The 23042-nt window shown below is 41.9% G+C and overlaps 1 protein-coding gene across 2 annotated transcripts in view; it reads right to left on the reverse strand.

The window, feature by feature from the left end:
* Window positions 1-23042, reverse strand: part of tbc1d32 (TBC1 domain family, member 32) — a 241005-nt gene that overhangs the window by 9547 nt on the left and 208416 nt on the right. For both annotated transcript variants that reach the window (XM_063033919.1, XM_063033913.1), the window contains one exon: window positions 8720-8908. In XM_063033919.1, the coding sequence (XP_062889989.1) occupies window positions 8720-8908 (189 nt within the window). The remainder of the gene's footprint in view (window positions 1-8719; window positions 8909-23042) is intronic.

A 23042-nucleotide genomic window follows, 5' to 3' on the forward strand; every position in this document is an offset into this window, starting at 1 on the left:
TTAGAACAGTTTAATGTCGAGTCTACTAGAGAATCGGCTATACTGGATTGGGTGTTAAGTAATGAACTGGAGGTGTTAGGGAGCTTAAGGTAAAAGAGCCCTTAGGAACCAGTTATCACAATATGATTGAGTTCAGTTTGAAATTTAATAGGGAGAAAGTAGAGTCTGATGTAGCAGTATTTCGGTGGAGTAAAGGAACTTACAATGGTATGAGGGAGGAGTGGGCCAAAGTAAATTTGAAGGAGATGCTGGCAGGGATAACACCAGAGCAGCAATGGTGTGAGTTTCTCAGAAAAATGAGGAAGGCGCAAGATAGATGTATTCCAAAAACAAAGAAATATCAAATAGTATACAAAAGTTAATCAAAAATATTACAACTGTGGCTGACAAGCGAAGTCAAAGCTAAAGTAAAGGAAAAGAGAGGGCATACAACAAAACATAGAAAACCTACAGCACAATACAGGCCCTTCGGCCCACAAAGCTGTGCCAAACTTGTCCTTACCTGAGAAATTACCTAGGGTTATTCATAGCCCTCTATTTTTCTGAGCTCCATGTACCTGTCCAGGAGTCTCTTCAAACACCCTATCGTATCTGCCCCAACTGTTGCCAGCAGCCCATTCCACGCACTTACCACTCTTTGCGTAAAAAACTTACCCCTGATATCTCCTCTGTACCTACTTCCAAGCACCTTAAAACTGTGCCCTCTCATGTTAGCCATTTCAGCCCTGGGAAAAAGCCTCTGACTATCCACATGATCAATGCCTCTCATCATCTTATACACCTCTATCAGGTCATCTCTCACCCTCCGTCGCTCCAAGGAAAAAAAGGCCGAGTTCACTCAACCTGTTCTCATAAGGCATGCTCCCCAATCTAGGCAGCATCCTTTTAAATCTCCTCTACACCCTTTTTATGGTTTCCACATCCTTCCTGTAGTGAGGTGACCAGAACTGAGCACAGTACTCCAAGTGGGGTCTGACCAGGGTCCTACATAGCTGCAACATTATCTCTCGGCTCTTGAACTCAATCCCATGGTTGATGAAGGCCAATACACCGTATGCCTTCTTAACCACACAGTCAACCTGTGCAGCAGCTTTGAGTATCCTATGGACTTGGACCCCAAAATCCCTCTGAGCCTCCACACTGCCAAGAGTCTTACCATTAATAATATATTCTGTCATCATATTTGACCTACCATAATGAACCACTTCACACTTATCTGGGTTGAACTCCATCTGCCACTTCTCAACCCAGTTTTGCATCCTATCAATGTCCTGTTGTAACCTCTGACAGCTCCACACTATCCACAACACCTCCAACCTTTGTGGCATCAGCAAATTTACTAACCCATCCCTCCATTTCTTCATCCAGATCATTTATAAAAATCATGAAGAGTAGGGGTCCCAGAACAGATCCCTGAGGCACACCACTGGTGATCGACCTCCACGTAGAAATGACCTGTCTACAACCACTCTTTGCCTTCTGTGGGCAAGCCAGTTCTGGATCCACAAAACAATTTCCCCTTGGATCCCATGCCTCCTTACTCTCTCCATAGGCCTTGCATGGGGTACCTTATCAAATGCCTTGCTGAAATCCATATACACTACATCTACTGCTCTACCATCATCAATGCGTTTAGTCATATCCTCAAAAAATTCAAGCAGGCTCGTAAGGCACGACCTGCCTTTCACAAAGCCGTGGTGACTATTCCTAATCAAGTTATGTCTCTCCAAATTATGAGATTATGAGAGAAAACTGGCAGAGAACATAAAAACGGACTGTAAAAGCTTTTATAGATATGTAAAAAGGAAAAGACTGATAAAGACAAATGTAGGTCCCCTGCAAACAGAAACAGGTGAATTGATTATGGGGAGCAAGGACATGGCAGACCAATTGAATAATTACTTTGGTTCTGTCTTCACTAAGGAGGACATAAATAATCTTCCAGAAATAGTAAGGGACAGAGGGTCCAGTGAGATGGAGGAACTGAGCGAAATACATGTTAGTAGGGAAGTGGTGTTAGGTAAATTGAAGGGATTGAAGGCAGATAAATCCCCAGGGCCAGATGGTCTGCATCCCAGAGTGCTTAAGGAAGTGGCCCAAGAAATAGTGGATGCATTAGTGATAATTTTTCAAAACTCGTTAGATTCTGGACTAGTTCCTGAGGATTGGAGGGTGGCTAATGTAACCCCACTTTTTAAAAAAGGAGGGAGAGAGAGAAACCGGGGAATTATAGGCCGGTTAGCCTAACGTCGGTGGTGGGGAAACTGCTGGAGTCAGTTATCAGGGATGTGATAACAGCACATTTGGAAAGCGGTGAAATGATCGGACAAAGTCAGCATGGATTTGTGAAAGGAAAATCATGTCTGACGAATCTCATAGAATTTTTTGAGGATGTAACTAGTAGAGTGGATAGGGGAGAACCAGTGGATGTGGTATATTTGGATTTTCAAAAGGCTTTTGACAAGGTCCCACATAGGAGATTAGTGTGCAAACTTAAAGCACACGGTATTGGGGGTAAGGTATTGGTGTGGGTGGAGAATTGGTTAGCAGACAGGAAGCAAAGAGTGGGAATAAACGGGACCTTTTCAGAATGGCAGGCGGTGACTAGTGGGGTACCGCAAGGCTCAGTGCTGGGACCCCAGTTGTTTACAATATATATTAATGACTTGGATGAGGGAATTAAATGCAGCATCTCCAAGTTTGCGGATGACACGAAGCTGGGTGGCAGTGTTAGCAGTGAGGAGGATGCTAAGAGGATGCAGGGTGACTTGGATAGGTTGGGTGAGTGGGCAAACTCATGGCAGATGCAATTTAATGTGGATAAATGTGAAGTTATCCACTTTGGTGGCAAAAATAGGAAAACAGATTATTATCTGAATGGTGGCCGATTAGGAAAAGGGGAGGTGCAACGAGACCTGGGTGTCATTATACACCAGTCATTGAAAGTGGGCATGCAGGTACAGCAGGCGGTGAAAAAGGCGAACGGTATGCTGGCATTTATAGCGAGAGGATTCGAGTACAGGAGCAGGGAGGTACTACTGCAGTTGTACAAGGCCTTGGTGAGACCACACCTGGAGTATTGTGTGCAGTTTTGGTCCCCTAATCTGAGGAAAGACATCTTTGCCATAGAGGGAGTACAAAGAAGGTTCACCAGATTGATTCCTGGGATGGCAGGTCTTTCATATGAAGAAAGACTGGATGAACTGGGCTTGTACTCGTTGGAATTTAGAAGATTGAGGGGGGATCTGATTGAAACGTATAAGATCCTAAAGGGATTGGACAGGCTAGATGCAGGAAGATTGTTCCCGATGTTGGGGAGGTCTAGAACGAGGGGTCACAGTTTGAGGATAGAGGGGAAGCCTTTTAGGACCGAGGTTAGGAAAAACTTCTTCACACAGAGAGTGGTGAATCTGTGGAATTCTCTGCCACAGCAAACTGTTGAGGCCAGTTCATTAGCTATGTTTAAAAGGAAGTTAGATATGGCCCTTGTGGCTACAGGGGTCAGGGGGTATGGAGGGAAGGCTGGGTTCTGAGTTGGATGATCAGCCATGATCATAATAAATGGCGGTGCAGGCTCGAAGGGCCGAATGGCCTACTCCTGCACCTATTTTCTATGTTTCTATGTTTCTAAATGTTCATAAATCCTGCCTCTCAGGATCTTCTCCATCAACATACCAACCACTGAAGTAAGACTCTCTGGTCTATAATTTCCTGGACTATTTCTACTCCCTTTCTTGAATAATGGAATAACATCCACAACCCTCCAATCCTCCGGAACCTCTCACGTCCCCATTGATGATGCAAAGATCATCGCCAGAGGCTCAATAATCTCCTCTCTCGCCTCCCACAGTAGCCTGGGGTACATCTTGTCTGGTCCCAGTGACTTATCCAACTTGATGCTTTCCAAAAGCTCCTGCACATCCTCTTTCTTAATATCTACATGCTCAAGCTTTTCAATCCACTGTAAATCATCCCTACAATCGCCAAGATCCTTTTCCGTAGTGAATACTGAAGCAAAGTACTCATTAAGTACCTCTGCTATCTCCTCCGGTTCTATACACACTTCTCCACTGTTACACTTGATTGGTCCTATTCTCTCACGTCTTATCCTCTTGCTCTTAACATACTTGCACTCAAAGTAACCATTCCTGCCCCTGAGCCATCCAAGTCTCTGTAATGGCCACAACATCATAGTCCAAGCTCTACGCTCATCCGCTTTGTTCATAATCCTCCTTGCATTAAAATAGACACATCTCAAACCATCGGTCTGAGTGCGTCCCTTCTCGATCACCTGCCTATCCTCCCTTTCGTACTGTCTCCAAGCTTTCTCTATTTTTGAGCTAACTGCCTCTTCCCCCGTCTCTTCAGTTTCGTTCCCAACCCCCAGCATTCCTAGTTTAAACCCTCCTGAATAGCCTTAGCAAACCTCCCCCCCGGAAATCAGTCCCCCTGGGATTCAAGTGCAACCCATCCTTTTTGTGCAGGTCACACCTGCCCCAAAAGAGGTCCCAATGATCCAGAAATCTGAATCCCTGCTCCCTACTCCAAACTCTCAGCCACGCATTTATCCTCCATCTCACTCTATTCCTACACGCACTGCGCGTGGCACAGGCAGTAATCCCAAGATGCCTACCTTTGTGGTCCTGCTTCTAAGCTTCTTTCCAAACTCTGTGTAGTCTGCTTTCAGGACCTCCTCCCTTTTCCTACAGATGTTGTTGGTACCAATATGTACCACGACCTCTGGCTGTTCTCCTTCCCACTTCACGATATCTTGGATGCGATCAAAAACATCCTGGACCCTGGCACCTGGGAGGCAAACAACCATCCGTGCTTCTTTCCTGTGTCCACAGAATTGCCTGTCTGACCCCCTAACTATAGAGTCCCATATCACTGATGCTATCCTCTTCCTTTCTGTACCCTTCTGAGCCACAGGGCCAGACTCTGTGCCAGAGGCACAGACACTGTTGCTTCCCCCAGGTAGGCCGTTTCCCCCCCCACCCCAAAGTAACAAGCAGGAGTATCTATTGTCAAGGGGTACAGCCACAAGGGTACTCTCTAACCTCTGACTCTTGCCCTTCTTTCTCAAAAACAAAAATTAATGGGAAAATAGGAGATGTCAGGGGTAAGTTTTTTATGCAGAGAGTGGTGAGTGCATGGAATGGGTTGCCGGCGACGGTGGTGGAAGCGGATGCGATGGGGTCTTTTAAGAGACTCCTGGATAGGTACATGGAGCTTAGATAAATAGAGGGCTATGGGTAAAGCTAAGTAATTTCTAAAGTAAGTGCGAGGGGTGATTGATAAGTTCATGACCTAAGGTAGAAGGAGTCAATTTTAGAAAATCTAGCACATTTATTTTTCAACATAGTCCCCTCCTACATTTACATACTTAGTCCAGCAGTCGTGGAGCATACGGATCTTGGACCTCCAGATACTGTCCACAGCAGGGGTGATTGATAAGTTCGTAGCCTAAGGTAGAAGGAGATGAGTTATACAGCTCTTGTTACATGCACGTGCAGTTTAACTCTTTGAGTGATTATGCAGAAAGTTTGAGGTTAATAACTCATCAGGGGTGATTGATAAGTTCATGGCCTAAGGTAGAAGGAGATGAGTTATTAACTTCAAACTTTCTGCATAATCACTCAAAGAGTTGAACTGCACGTGCATGAAACGAGAGCTGTACAACTCATCCATAGCTGCTGCCTGGCCTGCTGCGTTCCACCAGCATCTTGTGTGTGTTGCTTGAACTTCCAGCATCTGCAGATTTTCTCATGTTTGCGTTTTTAACTCATCTCCTTCTACCTTAGGCCACAAACTTATCAATCACCCCTGCTGTGGACACTTTCTGGAGGTTCAAGATCCATATGCTCCACAACTGCTGGACTAAGGGTGTAAATGTAGGAGGGGACTATGTTGAAAAATAAATGTGCTAGGTTTTCTAAAATTGACTCCTTCTACCTTAGGCCACGAACTTATCAATCACCCCTTGTACATGTTCGGCACAGCATTGTGGGCCGAAGGGCCTGTATTGTCCTGTAGGTTTTCTATGTTTCTATGATAGAGGATTGGGAAGTTTTTAAAAGCCTACAGAGAGCAACTAAAAGAATCATTAGGAGGGAAAAGATTAAATATGAAAGAAAGCTAGCAAATAATATCAAAGTGGATAGTAAAAGTTTTTTCAAAAAAATAAGAGAGGTGAGAGTGGATATAGGAACGCTGAAAAATGAGGCCAGAGAAGTAGTCACAGGGGACAAGGAGATGGCAGATGAACTAAATGAGAGAATGGATCAGCTCATGATAAAATGGCGGAGCAGACTCGATGGGCTGAACGGCCAACTTCTGCTCCTTTGTCTTATGGTCTTAAATGAGTATTTTGCATCAGTCTTCACTGTGCAAGACACTAGCAGTGTGCCAGATGTTGAAGGGTGTGAGGGAAGAGAAGTGAGTGTGGTTACTATTACAAGAGAGAAGATGTTCAAAAAGCTGAAAGACCTAAGGGTACCTATTCACCAGGTCCAGATGAATGGCATCCTAGAGTTCTGAAAGAGGTAGTGGCCGAGATTGTGGAAGCATCAATAATGGTCTTTCAGAAATCATTGGACTGTGGTATGGTACCAGAGGACTGGGAAACTGCAAATGTCACTCCACTCTTTAAGAAAGGAGGAAGGCAGCAGAAAGGAAATTATAGACTTCAGTGGTTGGGAAAATGTTGGAGTCATTTGTTAAGGATGAGATTATGGAGTACTTGGTGACAGAGAACAAGATAGGACAAAGTCAGCGTGGTTTAACTTCAGGGAAAATCTTGCATGACGAACCTGTTGGAATCTTTTGAGGAGATTACACGTAGGATAGGTAAAGGGCATGCAGTGGTTGTTGTATATTTGGGTTTTCAGAAGGCCTTTGACAATGAGCCACTCACAATGCTGCTTACCATGTTAAGAGCCCATGGTGTGACAGGAAAGTTACTGGCATGGTTAGAGCATTGGCTGATTGGTAGGAGGCACTGACTGGGAATAAAGGGATCCTTTTCTGGTTGGCTGCCAGTGACTAGTGGTGTTCTGCAGGGATCAGTGTTGGGGCTGCTTCATTTTATGCTGTATATCAATGATTTAGATGATGGAATGGATGGCTTTGTTGCCAAGTTTGCAGATGACACGAAGATTAGCGGAGGGGCAGGTAGTGTTGAGGAAACAGGTGGGCACCAGATGGACTTAGATAGATGAGGAGAATGAGCAAGACAGTGACAAATGAAATACAATGTTGGAAAATGCATGGTCATGCACTTTGGTAGTAGAAATAAATGTACAGATTATTTTCTAAATGGGGAGAAAATTCAAAAATACGAGATGCAAAGGAGCTTGGGAGTCCTTGTGCAGGGCACCCTGAAGGTTAACCTGCAGTTTGAGTTGGTGGTGAGGAAGGCAAATACAAGAGCAGGGATGTGATGCTAAGGCTTTATAAGGCAATGTGAGGCTTCACCTTGTGTATTGTGAACAGTTTTGGGCTCCTCATCTAAGAAATGATGTGCTGGCATTGGAGAGGGTTCAGAGGAGGTTCATAAGGATGATTCTAGGAATGAAAGGGTTACCATATGAGGAATGTTTGATGGCTCTGGGTCTGTACGCACTGAAACCTTTTGAATGTTGTAAGGCCTAGACAGATTGGATGGGGAAAGGATGTTTCCCATGGTGAGGAAGTCTAGGACAAGAGGGCACAGCATCAGGATACAGGGGCGTCCAATTAAAACAGAGATGCAGAGAAATTTATTTGGTCAGAGGGTGGTGAATTTGTGGAAATTATTACTACAGGCAGCTATGGAGGCCAGACCGTTGGGTGTATTTAAGGCAGAGCTTGATAAATTCTTGATTGGACACTGAATCAAAGGTTATGGGTAGAAGGCTGGGGATTGGGGCTGAGGAGGGTAAAAAAGGATCAGCCATGATTGAATGGTAGAGCAGACTCGATGGGCCAAATGGCCTAATTCTGCTCCTATGTCTTATGGTATTGTGCTGTAATCTTTTATGTTCTAAACTATTTAAAACATACCACATTTATTGGGGAAAAATCAGTTTCAGAAATTTAGTGTGGACAGTTGAGAGTAGCACATGTTGTATTCCACTTCTTAGATGCTTCATCATCAGGAATGAAAACTCAAAAAGAAAATCTCTTATCTTTGCCTCCGGAAATAAAATATATTCTGTGCAAGTCTTCTGCTGCCTTTACATTTTACTAGCTCAGATTTCTAACTCCCCCAATGGCCACTGCAAATACCAGTCAAGTAGAAAATTTTACACAAAGGAAGGATGAGGAACCTAGGGTTGAGCAATCTGCCCTATTAATTCAACCAAAGAACTCAACCTTCACCTAAATTCATTCTTTGAAAAGTAACATTTAAGCTGGCTTGTAGAATGATTTCAAACAGCAGACCAATTATATTTATATCAACAGAAAGACATGATCTCAAACAAATTACACTGACAGACAATACGAATGGCTCAATGATTTTTAACAAAGGACACCATCAATCTAAATTGACTGCAGTCAAATATTTATATTTTTAATATTTTTATAATAACAATTGTGTTCAATCAACCAGAGACACAAATAAATAATAATAATCAAGGCTTACTTGATGTGCATAAATGAACATTTGTTTGGTTTTGCTAATTACTTACAGGCTCAGGTCCATTTATCTTTCAAATATTTTAATAGCCACACTTACCTTAAGAAAAATCTGAAGATCTTGAGTTTGCATGTGATGAAGAATATCTTGCTGCAAATGTTTCAGTAAAGCAATGCACATGTAAACCTGATAGTCAGGGCCCAAGGTTATACAGATGACAATATAATGTCCAATTTCTGTCCAGTTCAAATAGTTCCAAAAACACTGAGCCAGCCAGTGCTGACAAATCTGTGTAAAATGAAGAAAAATGAAGAGTTTACACATTTGCACTGAGAAAGTTAAAATCAGATATTTGTACCTGGAATGGAGTTGTCTGCTTAGAGTACTCATAATGAGTAAGTCTGATGAGTTAGAAGTAAAACAGAAATCTAAATTCATGAGGTCCATGAGGCCTTGAGGCACACAGATGTAAACTATTAAGGAATGTGACAATTTGCTTTTCAGAGATGAGCAAAATGGCTTCAGTTGGCAATGTAAATTCTTGACTGACAATATTTTCAGAAACAAGTGAGATTAGATTTTGAACTGATCACAGAAACATCCTTATTTTGTGTGTAAACAGCTACATTGACTACATGGGCTATTAAAAGTAAAAGGGGAGAGAGGTTTAAGGTGGGAGGAATGGGCTTTAAAGGGCATTTGAGGGCATTTTGTTTCACACAGACAGTGACTAATGAGTTTACTGCCATGGGAGGTATCAGATACAATCACTGTGTTTAAGGGACATTTAGGTATAAAGGATACAAAGAATTTAAATAGGAATGCATAGAAAGATATGCATCTAATGCCAGAAAATGGGATAATTGCATCTGGGCAAAAAAGTTGGTACAGACATGTGGGCCAAAAGGCCCATTTCTGCGTTGTGCAATTCTATGGCTCAGTGATAACAGCCTCTACGATACTTTATTGCAGTTTAAGTAAACCCAGATAATGAAGAGAAGCTTTACAATTTTAATCTATTTTTGAGTACGAATTGATAAGGAATCAAGTGCTACCATGCTTAACTTTGCATAATTTCATTTTAATAGCCTGCAGAGGTGTCAGCTTTTGAATATCTGTTGGTTCCTAAAATTACAAAATTATTTGATGGAAAATTTCCATTCATCATTCTGCTCTGAACTGCCACAATAAACCGTGTCTGAAAAACTGATAAAAGGAACTGTATGTCTAACTGGTTCAAATGCAGTTTTCCTCACACTAATTATTCACTTTCTGCTAATTTTTCAGTACACAAGGTTAGAAAGTGCAAAATGGGGCAGTGGACCTAACACATCTCAATCTAAACTACTGATTTTCTTAAAAATATGTATTCAGGTTTTATTTATTGTGGTGAATTATAACCAGAGATTTTACTGATTATTTCACATTCCTTCCTTTGAATGGAGTTCCTGCTTTCAGTATATTATAAAAGCACAGTAAAATATGAATCAATTTGAAAACAGATAGATCAAAATGTTTAGCATAATCTGATGATCAGTGTCTACATAGAAGGGAAAGAAGAATGGAATTCAAAATAATTGAACAAAAGAAAAGTAAGAGTAAATAGCACAGAGCACTCTCATAAAACATCTCAATGAAGAATTTCATCATGCTATTAATTTCTCCTTCTATAGATAGAATTTAAAAGTGTATTAGGAGAAACATGAACGGAAGACAACCTGCCATGTGCTAAATTTTCAGGACACTTATTGTTCACACTACAAGCTCTCAGACAAGGCACTGCACAATCTTCTTAACATTGCTGCTTAATTTAATATTGATCTATCCAAGAACTGGCAGAGACAAAACTGATTATTTCTACAAGTGAATGCAACCATAATGTTGCATAGTTAAAATATATGGAACAGTCCTCCAAGTATTTAATTATATTCAGAGACAGTTTTCACAATAAAAAAAGATATAAATATATTCAACTTTGGGGTATTAAATTTGATTAGCACAGGGATTCTGACGTAGGATTAACCTGTGTTCACTGCTTCCAATGTGGACAGCATACCAACTCAAATTGGCTGCTAATTAATGTAGTTGCTCTGCAGTCAGCACTTTATTACACTGCAAGCCTCAAGCAGGGAGTCCAAAACTCTGAGATGAACCTACTTTATTTAAAGGGACGGTTTATTGTGTTTGCAATGATTAGACAACTCCAATGATAATTCTTGGGTGACACTTTTTTGTTTTGTATTCAAGCAGAAGGATAGTTCTTTAAACATCTTGCATATGTAAAACCTTTGGTTTAAAGCACCCCTCTCCATTCATCCTATTCAAGTTCTGTGGAACGCTGTGAGCCATCAGCAAATTATTCTGTGTCCCAAGGGGAATAATTATTAACGCATACATGTGAGGGAGTTACTGGTATATGCCGAAAAAAGTAAGCTTTAACATTTTGCAATAGCACATTTCAGGAAGTCTTCATCACTTAGTTTATACTAGATAACAGGGTGACCCATTGGGGCACCCTTTGAGAGCAGGGTAGTGCAGTCTGATGTGAACAGGATGAACATTAAATTTTCCTGAATCCTATTGCTATCTCTTTGATTTGGAATTTAAAGAAGAAAAACTCAGCTTATTAAAGAAGAAAGACGCATAGCAAGACAAATGTGTGACCAGAATGAACATTAAATATCCATGAAGTAAATTTGAAGGACTTGGGCTTGCTGGGTCGGGTGTGGAATTAAATGTCCGATGTAATGGATTTGGCCTTGAATAATCACAGAAGGATTCCATCGATTCCTAGTTGGAATGACTTCTTTGGCACCAAAGGATGTCATTTGGAAGAGGCAATTGTATTGTCTGATGTTCTTCCTGAACTCGTTTGCAATAGGTTCATCATTGCTGTACAAATTGAGGAGTTCATTAGGTAGAGGCTGCAAATTGCCTATCCTAACCTTTCCCTTCATACAGCAGAAATGTGCGATTTCTCCAGTGAATAGGAAGGCACGGCAGTGAGGGCATACTCTGGTCATCGAACCAACATCAGCAGAAATGTGACAGCATGCGAGTCGTACATTTTGCCTTGCTCTTACTGTGTCGAGGTATTGTCGTCTTCAGCAGCTCTTGCAATAATTACTCTGTGCCGCATATTCTTGAGTTGATTTTTCCTTTTCTCCTCTGTCTCTTCCTCTTCTCTGCCTGTTTTTGTCATTCTGGAGACGCGCAGCCCTTTCATTCTTTCTCTCTTCAATCATTTGTTCTTTCTCTCTGATCCTGGAGACGTGCGGCTCTGGCCTGATCGGATCCTTGTTCCCTCCTCCGTCTGTGCCTATTGTCATTTTGGAGACGTGTATGCCTGTCCTCCTCTGTCTCGTCTTCTCTCATCTTTTTTCTCCTGACTCTTTGATCCTGGAGTCGTGCGGCCCTGGCCTCATCCGATTGTTGTTCTCTCCCACTCCTTGCCGCTTCCCGACGACGTTTGGCGTCATCCCTTGACCATAATGACCCCCTTCTCTTTACACATGGCATAATTAGGCTATCCATATATTTCTACCCTAATACTTAATAGATAGGAAGCAGTAACACCAAAGCCTCCAAGCTGCTGAGGCTGGCCGTGTGCATGCGTCAGGCTGTGGCGTCCCAATTTCCATGATGGTCGATCAGGTCGCGGGTGAAAGGCAGCCTGTTGATTTTTGGCGAATGAGCAATTTTATACGAATATATAATCCTGAACTTTGCCTGCATTCTGTAAGTTAGCGCATTTTAATTAGATTTAGCCAAAAAAAGTGCCGCTGTAATGCACCGTTTGCACTAATTGGAGATCACAAACAAACAGACAGACAGAGCATGAGAGGGTCCTGATGAAGGGTCTCGGCCTGAAACGTCGACTGCACCTTTTCCTACAGATGCTGCCTGGCCTGCTGCGTTCACCAGCAACTTTGATGTGTGTTGCGTGAGAGTTTTAGTAGTATATAGATTGTGATGGATAGAGAAGGAATGTGCTACCTTCAGACACAAGGAAAAGAACAGCCAGGTAGTGTAGGAACTCAGTTTACCTCACTCTCCGACCTGCAATTAAATCTCCAACAGAAGATGCATAGTGTATGGAGGACTAAATGCTAGAGCCAAGTTTTACAAATCGCTCATCAACATAGGCATGGAGGAAGAAAGGGAAGTAAGTAACTATGGAAGATTTTAAATTAGGAGAACAGTCAGTTTCTGCAGTTGTAATGTGAGTTCAGAATTGTATGTTGCCTTCCTGAAGGCAAAGTCAAGGATGTCACTGAACAGCAATAGAATATAAGGATGTACAAGGTTAGCAGTCACACAAAATGCTGGAGGAGCTCAGCAGGTCGGGCACAACATAGTAAAAAGTACAGTCAAGGCCCCTCAGCAGGACAGCAGTATCAATGACTTGGGTAGATTTTAGGGAGTTACAAAAGAGATTTAAAAAATCTTTGGAGTAGTTGTCTCATGCTAATGAGTAGAGTAATTTTTCTTTCAAAATCAAATTTCTGTGTATTGATTGGCACAATGCATTGCTCATGGACTGATCAGATCTTGAATTACACATGACTAAAAAATGTTGCAGAGTCTTCTCATCAAAAATGCATTGTCTCAGATTTGTGCAAAGCTCTATTTCAGTATGTAATTTATTATTGTCACATGTACCAAGATACAGGTATCTTGATACAGGTAGCTATAAAGAAGGCATAAGGAGAAGATGGCGGAGAAGATGGCAACTCCAGTGAATGGTATCTGTTATCTGTCAAGTAGGGTGCCGTGCACAATCCCAATTTGATGGAGACAGACATGAGAGCACGGAGGAACATCTGGTGAAACTTCTGAAATGCCTGCTTTGCTGCTGCTGCTACTGTGTGATCCAGAATCTCCGGAGGGGAAGGCCCCGAGTCCTCGGCTTTGCTTGTTGCTCGACAGCCAGGGCGGGGTCAAAGCGCTCGGCAGGGATGGTGCTCGGTGTCGGAGGCTCAAAATTTTCGGATGGACTCAGGGTTGGCTGCGGTCAGGTGCTTCCAATGCATTCGGCAAGTTTGCGGCGCTTGGAGTTCATGGCAGGGAGAGTTTCTCCCTTCTACCGTCTGCGTGAGATGATGGGGCTATCAGGAATTGAGACTTTTTTTTACCGTGTCCATGGTCTGCTCTTTATCAAATTACGGTATTGCTTTGCACTGTTGTAACTATATGTTATAATTTTGTGGTTTTGTCAGTTTTAGTCTTGGTTTGTTCTGTGTTTCTGTGATATCTTTCTGGAGGAACATTGTATCATCTTTTAATGCATGCATTTCTAAATGACAATAAATGAGGACTGAGTGTCCTCATAATCTAATCTAATAATCTAATACAGTGAAAAGCTTTGTTTAGCATACAATCCATGCAGATCAATTGATCGCATCAATACATCAGGGAAGCATAAAGGAAAAAGCAATAAAATAATGCAAAATATAATTTTTCAGTTACAGAGAAGGTGCAGTGCAGGCAGACAACAAGTTCCAAGGCCATGGCAAGGTATATTATGAAGTCAAGCGTACACCCTACTAAACAAGAGATCTGTTTTATTGTCTTATAACAGTGGGACAAAAGACGATGGTGGAATATGCTTTCTGGCTTTTGTATTTTCTGATTGATTGGAGGGAGCAAAGAGAGAATGTCTGTGGTAGTCGGGGTCTTTGATTACGTTGGCTACTTTACTGAAGCAGTGAGAAATGTAGTCAGAGTCCGTGGAGGGGAGGCTGGCTTCTGTGATGTGCTGAACTGCATTCACATCTCTCTGCAGTTTCTTGTGGTCTTGGGTAGAGCAGTTGTCATCCCAAGCCATGATGCATCTGGACTGAATGCTTTTTATGATGCATGATAAAAATTGGCAAGGGTGAATGGATACATGAGAAATTTCTTTAGCTTTTTGAGAAAATAGACCATAAGATACAGGAGCAGAAATAGGCCATTTGGCCCATTGAGTCTGCTCTGCCATTTCATAATGTTTGATCCATTTTACCTCTCAGCCCCACTCCCCTGCCTTCCTCCCATATCTCTTTATGCCCTGACCAATCACAAATCCATCAACCACTGCCTTAAATATGTATAAAGACTTGGCCTCCACAGCTGCCTATGGCAACACATTCTACAGATTCACCACTCGCTGGCTAAAATAAAGGCACTGGGGCAATTCATGACCATGACATCTACATGGTTGGACCAGGATAGTCTACGGTAATGTTCACTCCTTGGGACTTGAGGCTCTCAACCATCTTGACCTCAGTACCATGGAGGTAAACAGGAGTGTGTGCACTGTCCTGCTTCCTGAAGTCAATGACCAGCTCTTTTGTTATGCTGACATTGATGGAATGGTTGCTGTCATGATGCCACGCCATTAGGCTCTTTACCTGGTTCCTGTACTCAGACTCACTGTTTTTTTTGAGATTTGGCCCACCACACTGCTGTTATCTGCAAACTTGTGGATGGAGTCGAAGTAAACTGACCATTCAGTTTTGAGTTTACATGGTGTAAAGTAGGGGGCTTAGGATGGGGCACCAGTCTTGAAGATAATTGTGGCAGAGGTGTTGCTCTCTATCCTTACTGATTGCAGTCTGTTGGCCAGGAAGTCAAGGATCCAATTATAAAGGGAGGTGTTGAGTCCCAGGTCCAGGAGTTCAGAGATGAGCTTGACAAACACAGGAGATGTTTCAGGCCTTCTAGGAAGAGGTCTATCATCCTACAGAAAATTTGGCATCCACAGTCAGATGATCATGGTCTTCTGAGGAATCACTTAATAACTTTTCTTACAGCTCTATCGAGGTATGATTTCTCTCCATAGCAGAAATTATTGTTATTGCTTGTGTCATTAATCTACTGACAGAATCATACATATCCAGCCTTTCCAAATTTCCTCCTCCTATATCCTGAAAAAATGCAGGCTGGTATTTATTGGAAAATATAAATAATCCCTTTAAGCAAATGAACAGTGAAATTCGGGGTGGGGTAGGGCGTAATTTGATGGGAATCTGGGGAGAAAAATATCTGTTGGGGTAAGTTCATTAAAAAAAATAAGTGTCAATAATATTAAAGAGGTATCAAAAGTTTCTTCAGAGACATAAGTGTAAAAGAGAGGCAAGAGTGGATATCGGACCACTGGAAAACGAAGCTAGAGAGGTAGAAACGATGTGCTGAAACTGGAGAGGGTTCAAAGCAGGTTCACAAAAATGATTCCAGAATTGAATGGCTTGTCATATAAAGAGCGTTTGATGGCTTTGGGCCTGTATTCACTAGGATTCAAAAAAATGAGGGGTGACCTCATTGAAATCTATTGAATGGTGAATTGCCTTGATAGACTAGATATGGAGAGTATGTTTCCTGTGGTAGGAGAGTCTAAAACCAGACCAGAGGACACGGCCTCAGAATAGAGAAGTGTCCTTTTAGAACAGAGATGAGGAGGAATTTCTTTAGTCAGAGAGTGGTGAATCCGTGGAATTCTTTGCCAAAGGCAGCTGTGGAGGGCCAAGTCTTCATGTATACTTAAAGCCACAGTTGATAGATTCTTGATTGGCCAAGTCATGAAAGGATATGGGGAGAAGGCAGGAGAGTGGGGCTGAGAGGAAAATTGGATCAGCCATGATGAAATGGCAGAGCAGACTTGATGGGTCAAATGGTCTAATTCTGCTCCTATTTCATACGGTCTTAATGGTCGGCGTGGACATGAAAAGCTTGTTTCCATATCTATGACTCAAAGTGTCTTGAGATCTTTGCACTCAAATGAGGCAACAGCCAAGTTCAGGATGGGAGGTGGCGTGGATGTGTTTGACTGCATAAAATTAGGGAAAAAGATTATCACTATAAGTAATGGTGATGGAATATCACCCATAGGAGATAAGTTAGCAGTTCAAGGAGGTCAAAGGACTTGGTACTGATTTTTGGAACAGAGAAGGGGAAAACAAAGTGGAGAAAATGCCAAAGCAGTGAGTAACACAGCTGAACCAGAACTCAGGGGTACTCTTCTTTTCTTGCTTCATCAGTCTTCTTGAAACAAGTGATTTGCCCTTGGATTATAATAATGATGAAGAAGAGGAAGCGGAGCCAAACAGTAAGTTTTATCTGGCATCCCACTGAATGTTGTCAGACTTGCCAAGTATTTCCATTGTCTTTATTTCAGGATTTCAGCATCTGCACTTCATTGATTCTGAAACATATTTCCTGCAAAGGTCTACAGCATAAATAGAATCCAATGGTCTGCTGCCAATAGCAATTCTTACCACCTTGCTACATCACCCTGCCTTTCCCTAAATGGTCCTTCAGACACTTATTCACTCACCTGGTTCTGCCAATTATCAACACTCTTCATCAATATTCTTCAAACGATCACCCCTCCCTGAACTAGAGGCATGTGATTCTATCTACTGTTCTTGCACACCAGCTTCGTGAAAATCAGTATTATGAGATATCAATCAGCCTGTTTGAGGCTGCAGACAGCTTAGAATATCCATGCAACAAAAAATTTGGTTCACTGAGGAGTCATTTAAGAACTTTGCTTACAGCTCTGTGGAGATATAATTTATCTCCATAGAAGATAACCTTGCTATTGTTTGTGCCACTGATCAACTAGTAATAGAGTTGTACTTTTCCACCCTTTCTATTATTGTGCATAACACATCTGTCTGTAACTTGCAGGGCTATTGCATGCATTACATTATCTATATATGTGTATATGTGTGTATATTGTATATAGTGGATTCTGATTAACTAGTTCATCTGTTAATCAGAGCAGCTACATATTTGGGACGACTCTTACAGAACAAAAACTAATTGAGAAAATAGCCAGAATTTCCTTCATTTATTTGGGACACTTTCTGTTTAATTGAAACACGAGACTGTTGCTTACTCGTGTCAGTCCCATCAACTTGTGTGGCCATTAGACATTACACTGTGCTTAGAGTGAAGAGTTTTTAAATAGCATCAGTTGCATGTGTTTGTGTCCAAAAAGCAGTGATTTTTGTCAATGATTGTTGGTGAGAAATAAACAGTTAGACAATGTAGAATTTTTTGCTCACTGTGGTTACAAGCATTCAGGTTTGGAGATGCCAGAAATGGCTGAAGTAAAAATGAAATAATTACACTTCAACAAGTTAGGAACTATGAAGAATTTGAAGGTAGCAACAATCATCTTGAATGTTACAATAAAAATAAATATTCGGATGATGCAATCGTTGAAAGCATTGTATGAAGGCAGCCTATTATCTGCACTAGGCATCTGTGCTATTTTGTTTATTAACAGTCAATCCAAAGATGTTGGTGATCTGTCATGAAACCTGTGCAAGAGAGTTTTTAAAGTAGAAAAGCCATTACCCTGGGACACTTACACACTCTTGACCACACAAGTCTGGGTCCAGTGGTACAACTAGTCATTAAAAAATGGTGTCTTCCTTGGTTGCTGAAGATATAAGTGATGTCTCCTGTGCCTTAGAATGCTCTTCATTCTCCATGAAGTGTTGCAGAACCACCTGCTTAGCTATTGGATCTTACTGGTAACCTCATCTGCCTAGTCCGCCGGAGCTGACTTCACATGCTAGGACATGCATGTCCTTATGAGACCTGCCGGTTATCCTCACCTGGTTTAGCCAACCTGTCGAAGCGCTATAGGGGTGTGTGGCTGCTGACACATGCAAATAGCTACTTACTGAGAGCTATAGGTGAGGGAGGAGTATCTGATGAGGACCAAGGATGAGTGAGCTGTCCCAGAATGTACACAACAAGCCTCTTCACTAAAGGTGCTGCCACCTCTGAACACCCCATACATAGTAGCATACAATGGATGAATTTCTCCATTGATAACTATTTGGAACTAATACACAGTTTTATAGTATTGTAATAGCATTGGTAGTGTTCTAATTTGCTCTGTGTTTCATTGAAATTTATAATTTTTTGCTGAGTTAAACGGCAGTTTATCTATATGTATTTTAGTGAGGTATTTGACAAGGTTCCACATGGTAGGCTTATTCAGAAAGTCAGAAGGCATGGAATCCAGGGAAGTTTGGCCAGGTGGATTCAGAATTGGTTTGCCTGCAGAAGGCAGAGGGTTGTGGTGGAGGGAGTACATTCCGATTGGAGGGTTGTGACTACTGGTGTCCCACAAGGATCGGTTCTGGGACCTCTACTTTTCGTGATATTTATTAACGACCTGTATGTGGGGGTAGAAAGGTGGGTTGGCAAGTTTGTAGACGACACAAAGGTTGGTGGTGTTGTAGGTAGTGTAGAGGATTGTCAAAGATTGCAGAGAGACATTGATAGGATGCAGAAGTGGGCTGAGAAGTGGCAGATAGAGTTCAACCCAGAGAATTGTGAGGTGGTACACTTTGGAAGAACAAACTCCAAGGCAGAGTACAAAGTAAATGGCAGGATACTTGGTAGCGTGGAGGAGCAGAGGGATCTGGGGGTACTTGACCACAGATCCCTGAAAGTTGCCTCACAAGTAGATAGGGTAGTTAAGAAAGCTTATGGGGTGTTAGCTTTCATAAGTCAAGGGATAGAGTTTAAGAGTCGCAAAGTAATGATGCAGCTTTATAAAACTCTGGTTAGGCCACACTTGGAGTATTGTGTCCAGTTCTGGTCACCTCACTATAGGAAGGATGTGGAAGCATTGGAAAGGGTACAGAGGAGATTTACCAGGATGCTGCCTGGTTTAGAGAGTATGGATTATGATCAGAGATTAAGGGAGCTAGGGCTTTTCTCTTTGGAGAGAAGGAGGATGAGAGGAGACATGATAAAGGTATACAAGATATTCCAGAACAAGGGGCCACAGTTTGAGGATAGAGGGGAAGCCTTTTAGGACCGAGATTAGGAAAAACTTCTTCACACAGAGAGTGGTGAATCTGTGGAATTCTCTGCCACAGGAAACAGTTGAGGCCAGTTCATTGGCTATATTTAAGAGAGAGTTAGATATGGCCCTTGTGGCTACAGGGGTCAGGGGGTATGGAGGGAAGGCTGGGGTGGGGTTCTGAGTTGGATGATCAGCCATGATCATAATAAATGGCGGTGCAGGCTCAAAGGGCCGAATGGCCTACTCCTGCACCTATTTTCTATGTCTATGTCTATTAAGAGGAATAGATAGAGTGGATAGCCAGCACCTCTTCCCCAGGGCACCACTGCTCAATAAAAGGGGACATGGCTTTAAGGTAAGGGGTGGGAAGTTCAAGGGGGATATTAGAGGAAGGTTTTTACTCAGAGAGTGGTTGGTGCGTGGAATGCACTGCTTGAGTCAGTGGTGAAGGCAGATACACTAGTGATGTTTAAGAGACTACTAGACAGGTATATGGAAAATTTAAGGTAGGGGGGTTATATGGGAGGCAGGGTTTGAGGGTTAGCACAACAATGTGGGCCAAAGGGCCTGTAAAGTGCTGTACTATTCTATGTTCTATGTTCTGAACTGGAGCTGTAGCTGAATAACCTTTAGCTGAAATGGGAGACTGAGGAAGTGATAGATAGGAGACAGGGAAGTACCCTAGGTTGTAGGAAGCAGGTAACTGGGTGACTGTCAGGAGAAGGAAAGGGAAAAAGGCATCCAGTACAGAGTACACCTGTGGCCGTTCCCCTCAATAATAAGTATATAACTTTAGATACTATTGAGAGTAATGACCTACCAGGGGCAGTCACAGTGATTGGGTCTCTGGCACTGAGCCCGGTGCTGTGGCTCACAAGAGCAGAGAGGTGAAGAGGATTGCAGTGTTGATAGGAGAGTCTAGTCAAGAGGAACAGAGACAAGATTCTGATAGAGACACCCAGATAGTATGTTGACTCTCTGGTGCCAGAATCAGGGACGTATCGGATTGGGTCCATGGCATTCTCAAAGGTGAGGATGAGCACACAGAAATCTTCACACATATTGGTACTAATGACATGGGTAGACAAGGTGAGGAGGTCCTGCAGAGAGATTTTAGGGAGCCAGGTAGAAAGCTAGAAAACAAACCCTCCAGTATAGTTATCTCTGGATTGCTGCCTGTGCCACGTGCCAAAGGTGTAATATTTGAATGCATACAGTGTAGTGAACTTGTAGCACAGTTCGAGAGAGGGTGGGGTGGCTCTGTTGGTAAAAAGAAAATGAAATCAAATTGTTAGAAAAATGTAGATTGGCACAACATTGTGCGCCAAAGGGCCTGTAATGTGCTGTAGATTTCTACGTTTCTATGTTATGTTTAGGAAGAGGTGACATAGGATTGGAAGGTGTAGAATCGTTGTGAGTAGAGCTAAGAAAGTGCGAGGGTGAAAAAGCCTTGATGGGATTTATATACACGCCTCTGAACCGTAGCTACAAATGTAGCAATACAAATTTCAATGGGAGATAGAAAATGCATGCCAAAAAGGCAATTTACAAATAGTCATTAGGGATTTCAATATACAGGTAGATTGGGAAAATCAGGATGGTGCTGAATCCCAAGAGGGGGAATTTGTATAATACCTTCATAATGGTTTTTTTAGAGCAGCTCGTGGTTGAGCCCATTAGGGGATCAACTATTTGGGATCGGGTGTTGAGCGATGAACCGGAATTGATAAGCGAGCTTAAAGTAAAAGAACCCTTAGGGGACCAGTGATCATAACATGATTGCATTCATTCTGCAATTGGAGAGGGAGAAGCTAAAGTATGGTGCACAGTATCAGTATTGCAGTGGAGTAAAGGGAGTCACAGAGGCATGAGAGAGGAGCCGGCCAAAGTTGATTGGAAGGGGACACTGGCAGGGAAGATGGCAGGAGTTGCTGCAAACAACTGGAAGGTGCAGGATAGATATATCCCAAAGAAGTAGTATTCTAAAGGCAGGATGTCGCAACTGTGGCCAACAAAGGAAGTCAAAGCCAACATAAAAGCCAAAGAGAAGAGATATAATAGAGCAAAAATAAGTGGGAAGTTCGAAGATTGGGAAGCTTTTAAAAACCAACAGAAAGAAACTAAAGAAGTCATAAAGAGGGAAAAGATGGAATAAAAAGGTAAGCTAGCCAATAATATTAATGAGGATATCAAAAGTTTTTTTCAGATATATAAAGAGTAAAAGTGAAGTGAGAGTAGATATCGGACCACTGGAAAATGATGCCAGAGAGGTAGTAATGGGGGAACAAGGAAATGGCGGATGAACTGAATAAGTGTTCTGCATCAGTCTTCACTGTGGAAGACACTAGCAGTATGCTAGAAGTTTGAGAGTGTAAGGGGACAGAAATGAGTTAAGTTGCCATTACTAGGGAGAAGGTGCTTGGGAAGTTGAAAGGTCTGATGGTAGATAAATCACCTGGATCAGTTAGTCCAGAGAGTTCTGAAAGAGGTGGCAGAAGAGATTGTAGAAGTATTAACAATTAGCTTTCAAGAATCAATAGATTCTGGCATGGTTCTGGAGGACAGCAAAATTGCAAATGTCACTCTGCTCTTCAAGAAAGGAAATCATAAGCCAGTTAGTCTGACCTCAGTGGTTTGGAAGATATTAGAATCAAACGTTAAGGATGTGGTTTCAGGGTACCTGGAGGTACAAAAGCAGCATGGCAGCATTGGGAGAATACCTGAATTAGCCATTGAAGAACTACAGACAACAGCTGGCTTTCAATTTTCACTTGCAATACTGTGTTTTGATTAAAAGGTTACAGTACACTGTACTTGTATTTAGCTTTCTTATATGTTTTATGTAAGGTTTAAAATCAATCAGCATTCAAGACTTGTTCTGGTGTTATTTTCATCAGCGACACTTTAAGAATTTAATGCTGTGCCTTTTCTTAAATTTCTGCAACCAGCCTGCTAAATATTCACAACTATCTTCAATTTTCACTGCATCATGATGGATCTTTGCTTGTTTAAGATCATTTAAGTGGAATATGTTCACTCTAATCCTGACAATACACAAACAAGATCTTCATTTTTTGCTTTATGCAGAGTTTTTCTACTTCCATTAACTTCTGTTTATTACATATGTGAGGTCACTTCTCTGACTGCTTGTCATTCGCTGAGACCTGAGCATCACCTGGAAACCTTTCCAGCATCTTGTGGAATTTTCCATTTGCAATGTCATGTCAGCCCTAAAAAAAATTGCATTTCAGATTTTGGAATTTCAAATAAGGGATACTCAACCAGCATATATATCTATGTGTGTAATATGTGTGTGTGTGTGTATGTACACACACACACACACACACACACACACACAATCACTGATCTTGTAACACCATAACGTCATGCCAAAAGTTAATCGTGTCATTATCTCAAAGTGAAACAGACAATGTTGTAAGTTCCTGACAGGCCAACCACCTTCTGTGGTGAGAGAAATCGAATTTCAGACTGATGAAATTTCATCAGAATCAAGACATTAAACTGAAATATTAATTGTTTCTTACTTGACAAATCCTATGGGACTAGCTAACTATTTGCTGCGTTTTCTGTTTTATTTCATATTGC

This window comes from Mobula hypostoma, chromosome 2 (assembly GCF_963921235.1).
Source record: "Mobula hypostoma chromosome 2, sMobHyp1.1, whole genome shotgun sequence".
NCBI lineage: Eukaryota > Metazoa > Chordata > Chondrichthyes > Myliobatiformes > Myliobatidae > Mobula > Mobula hypostoma.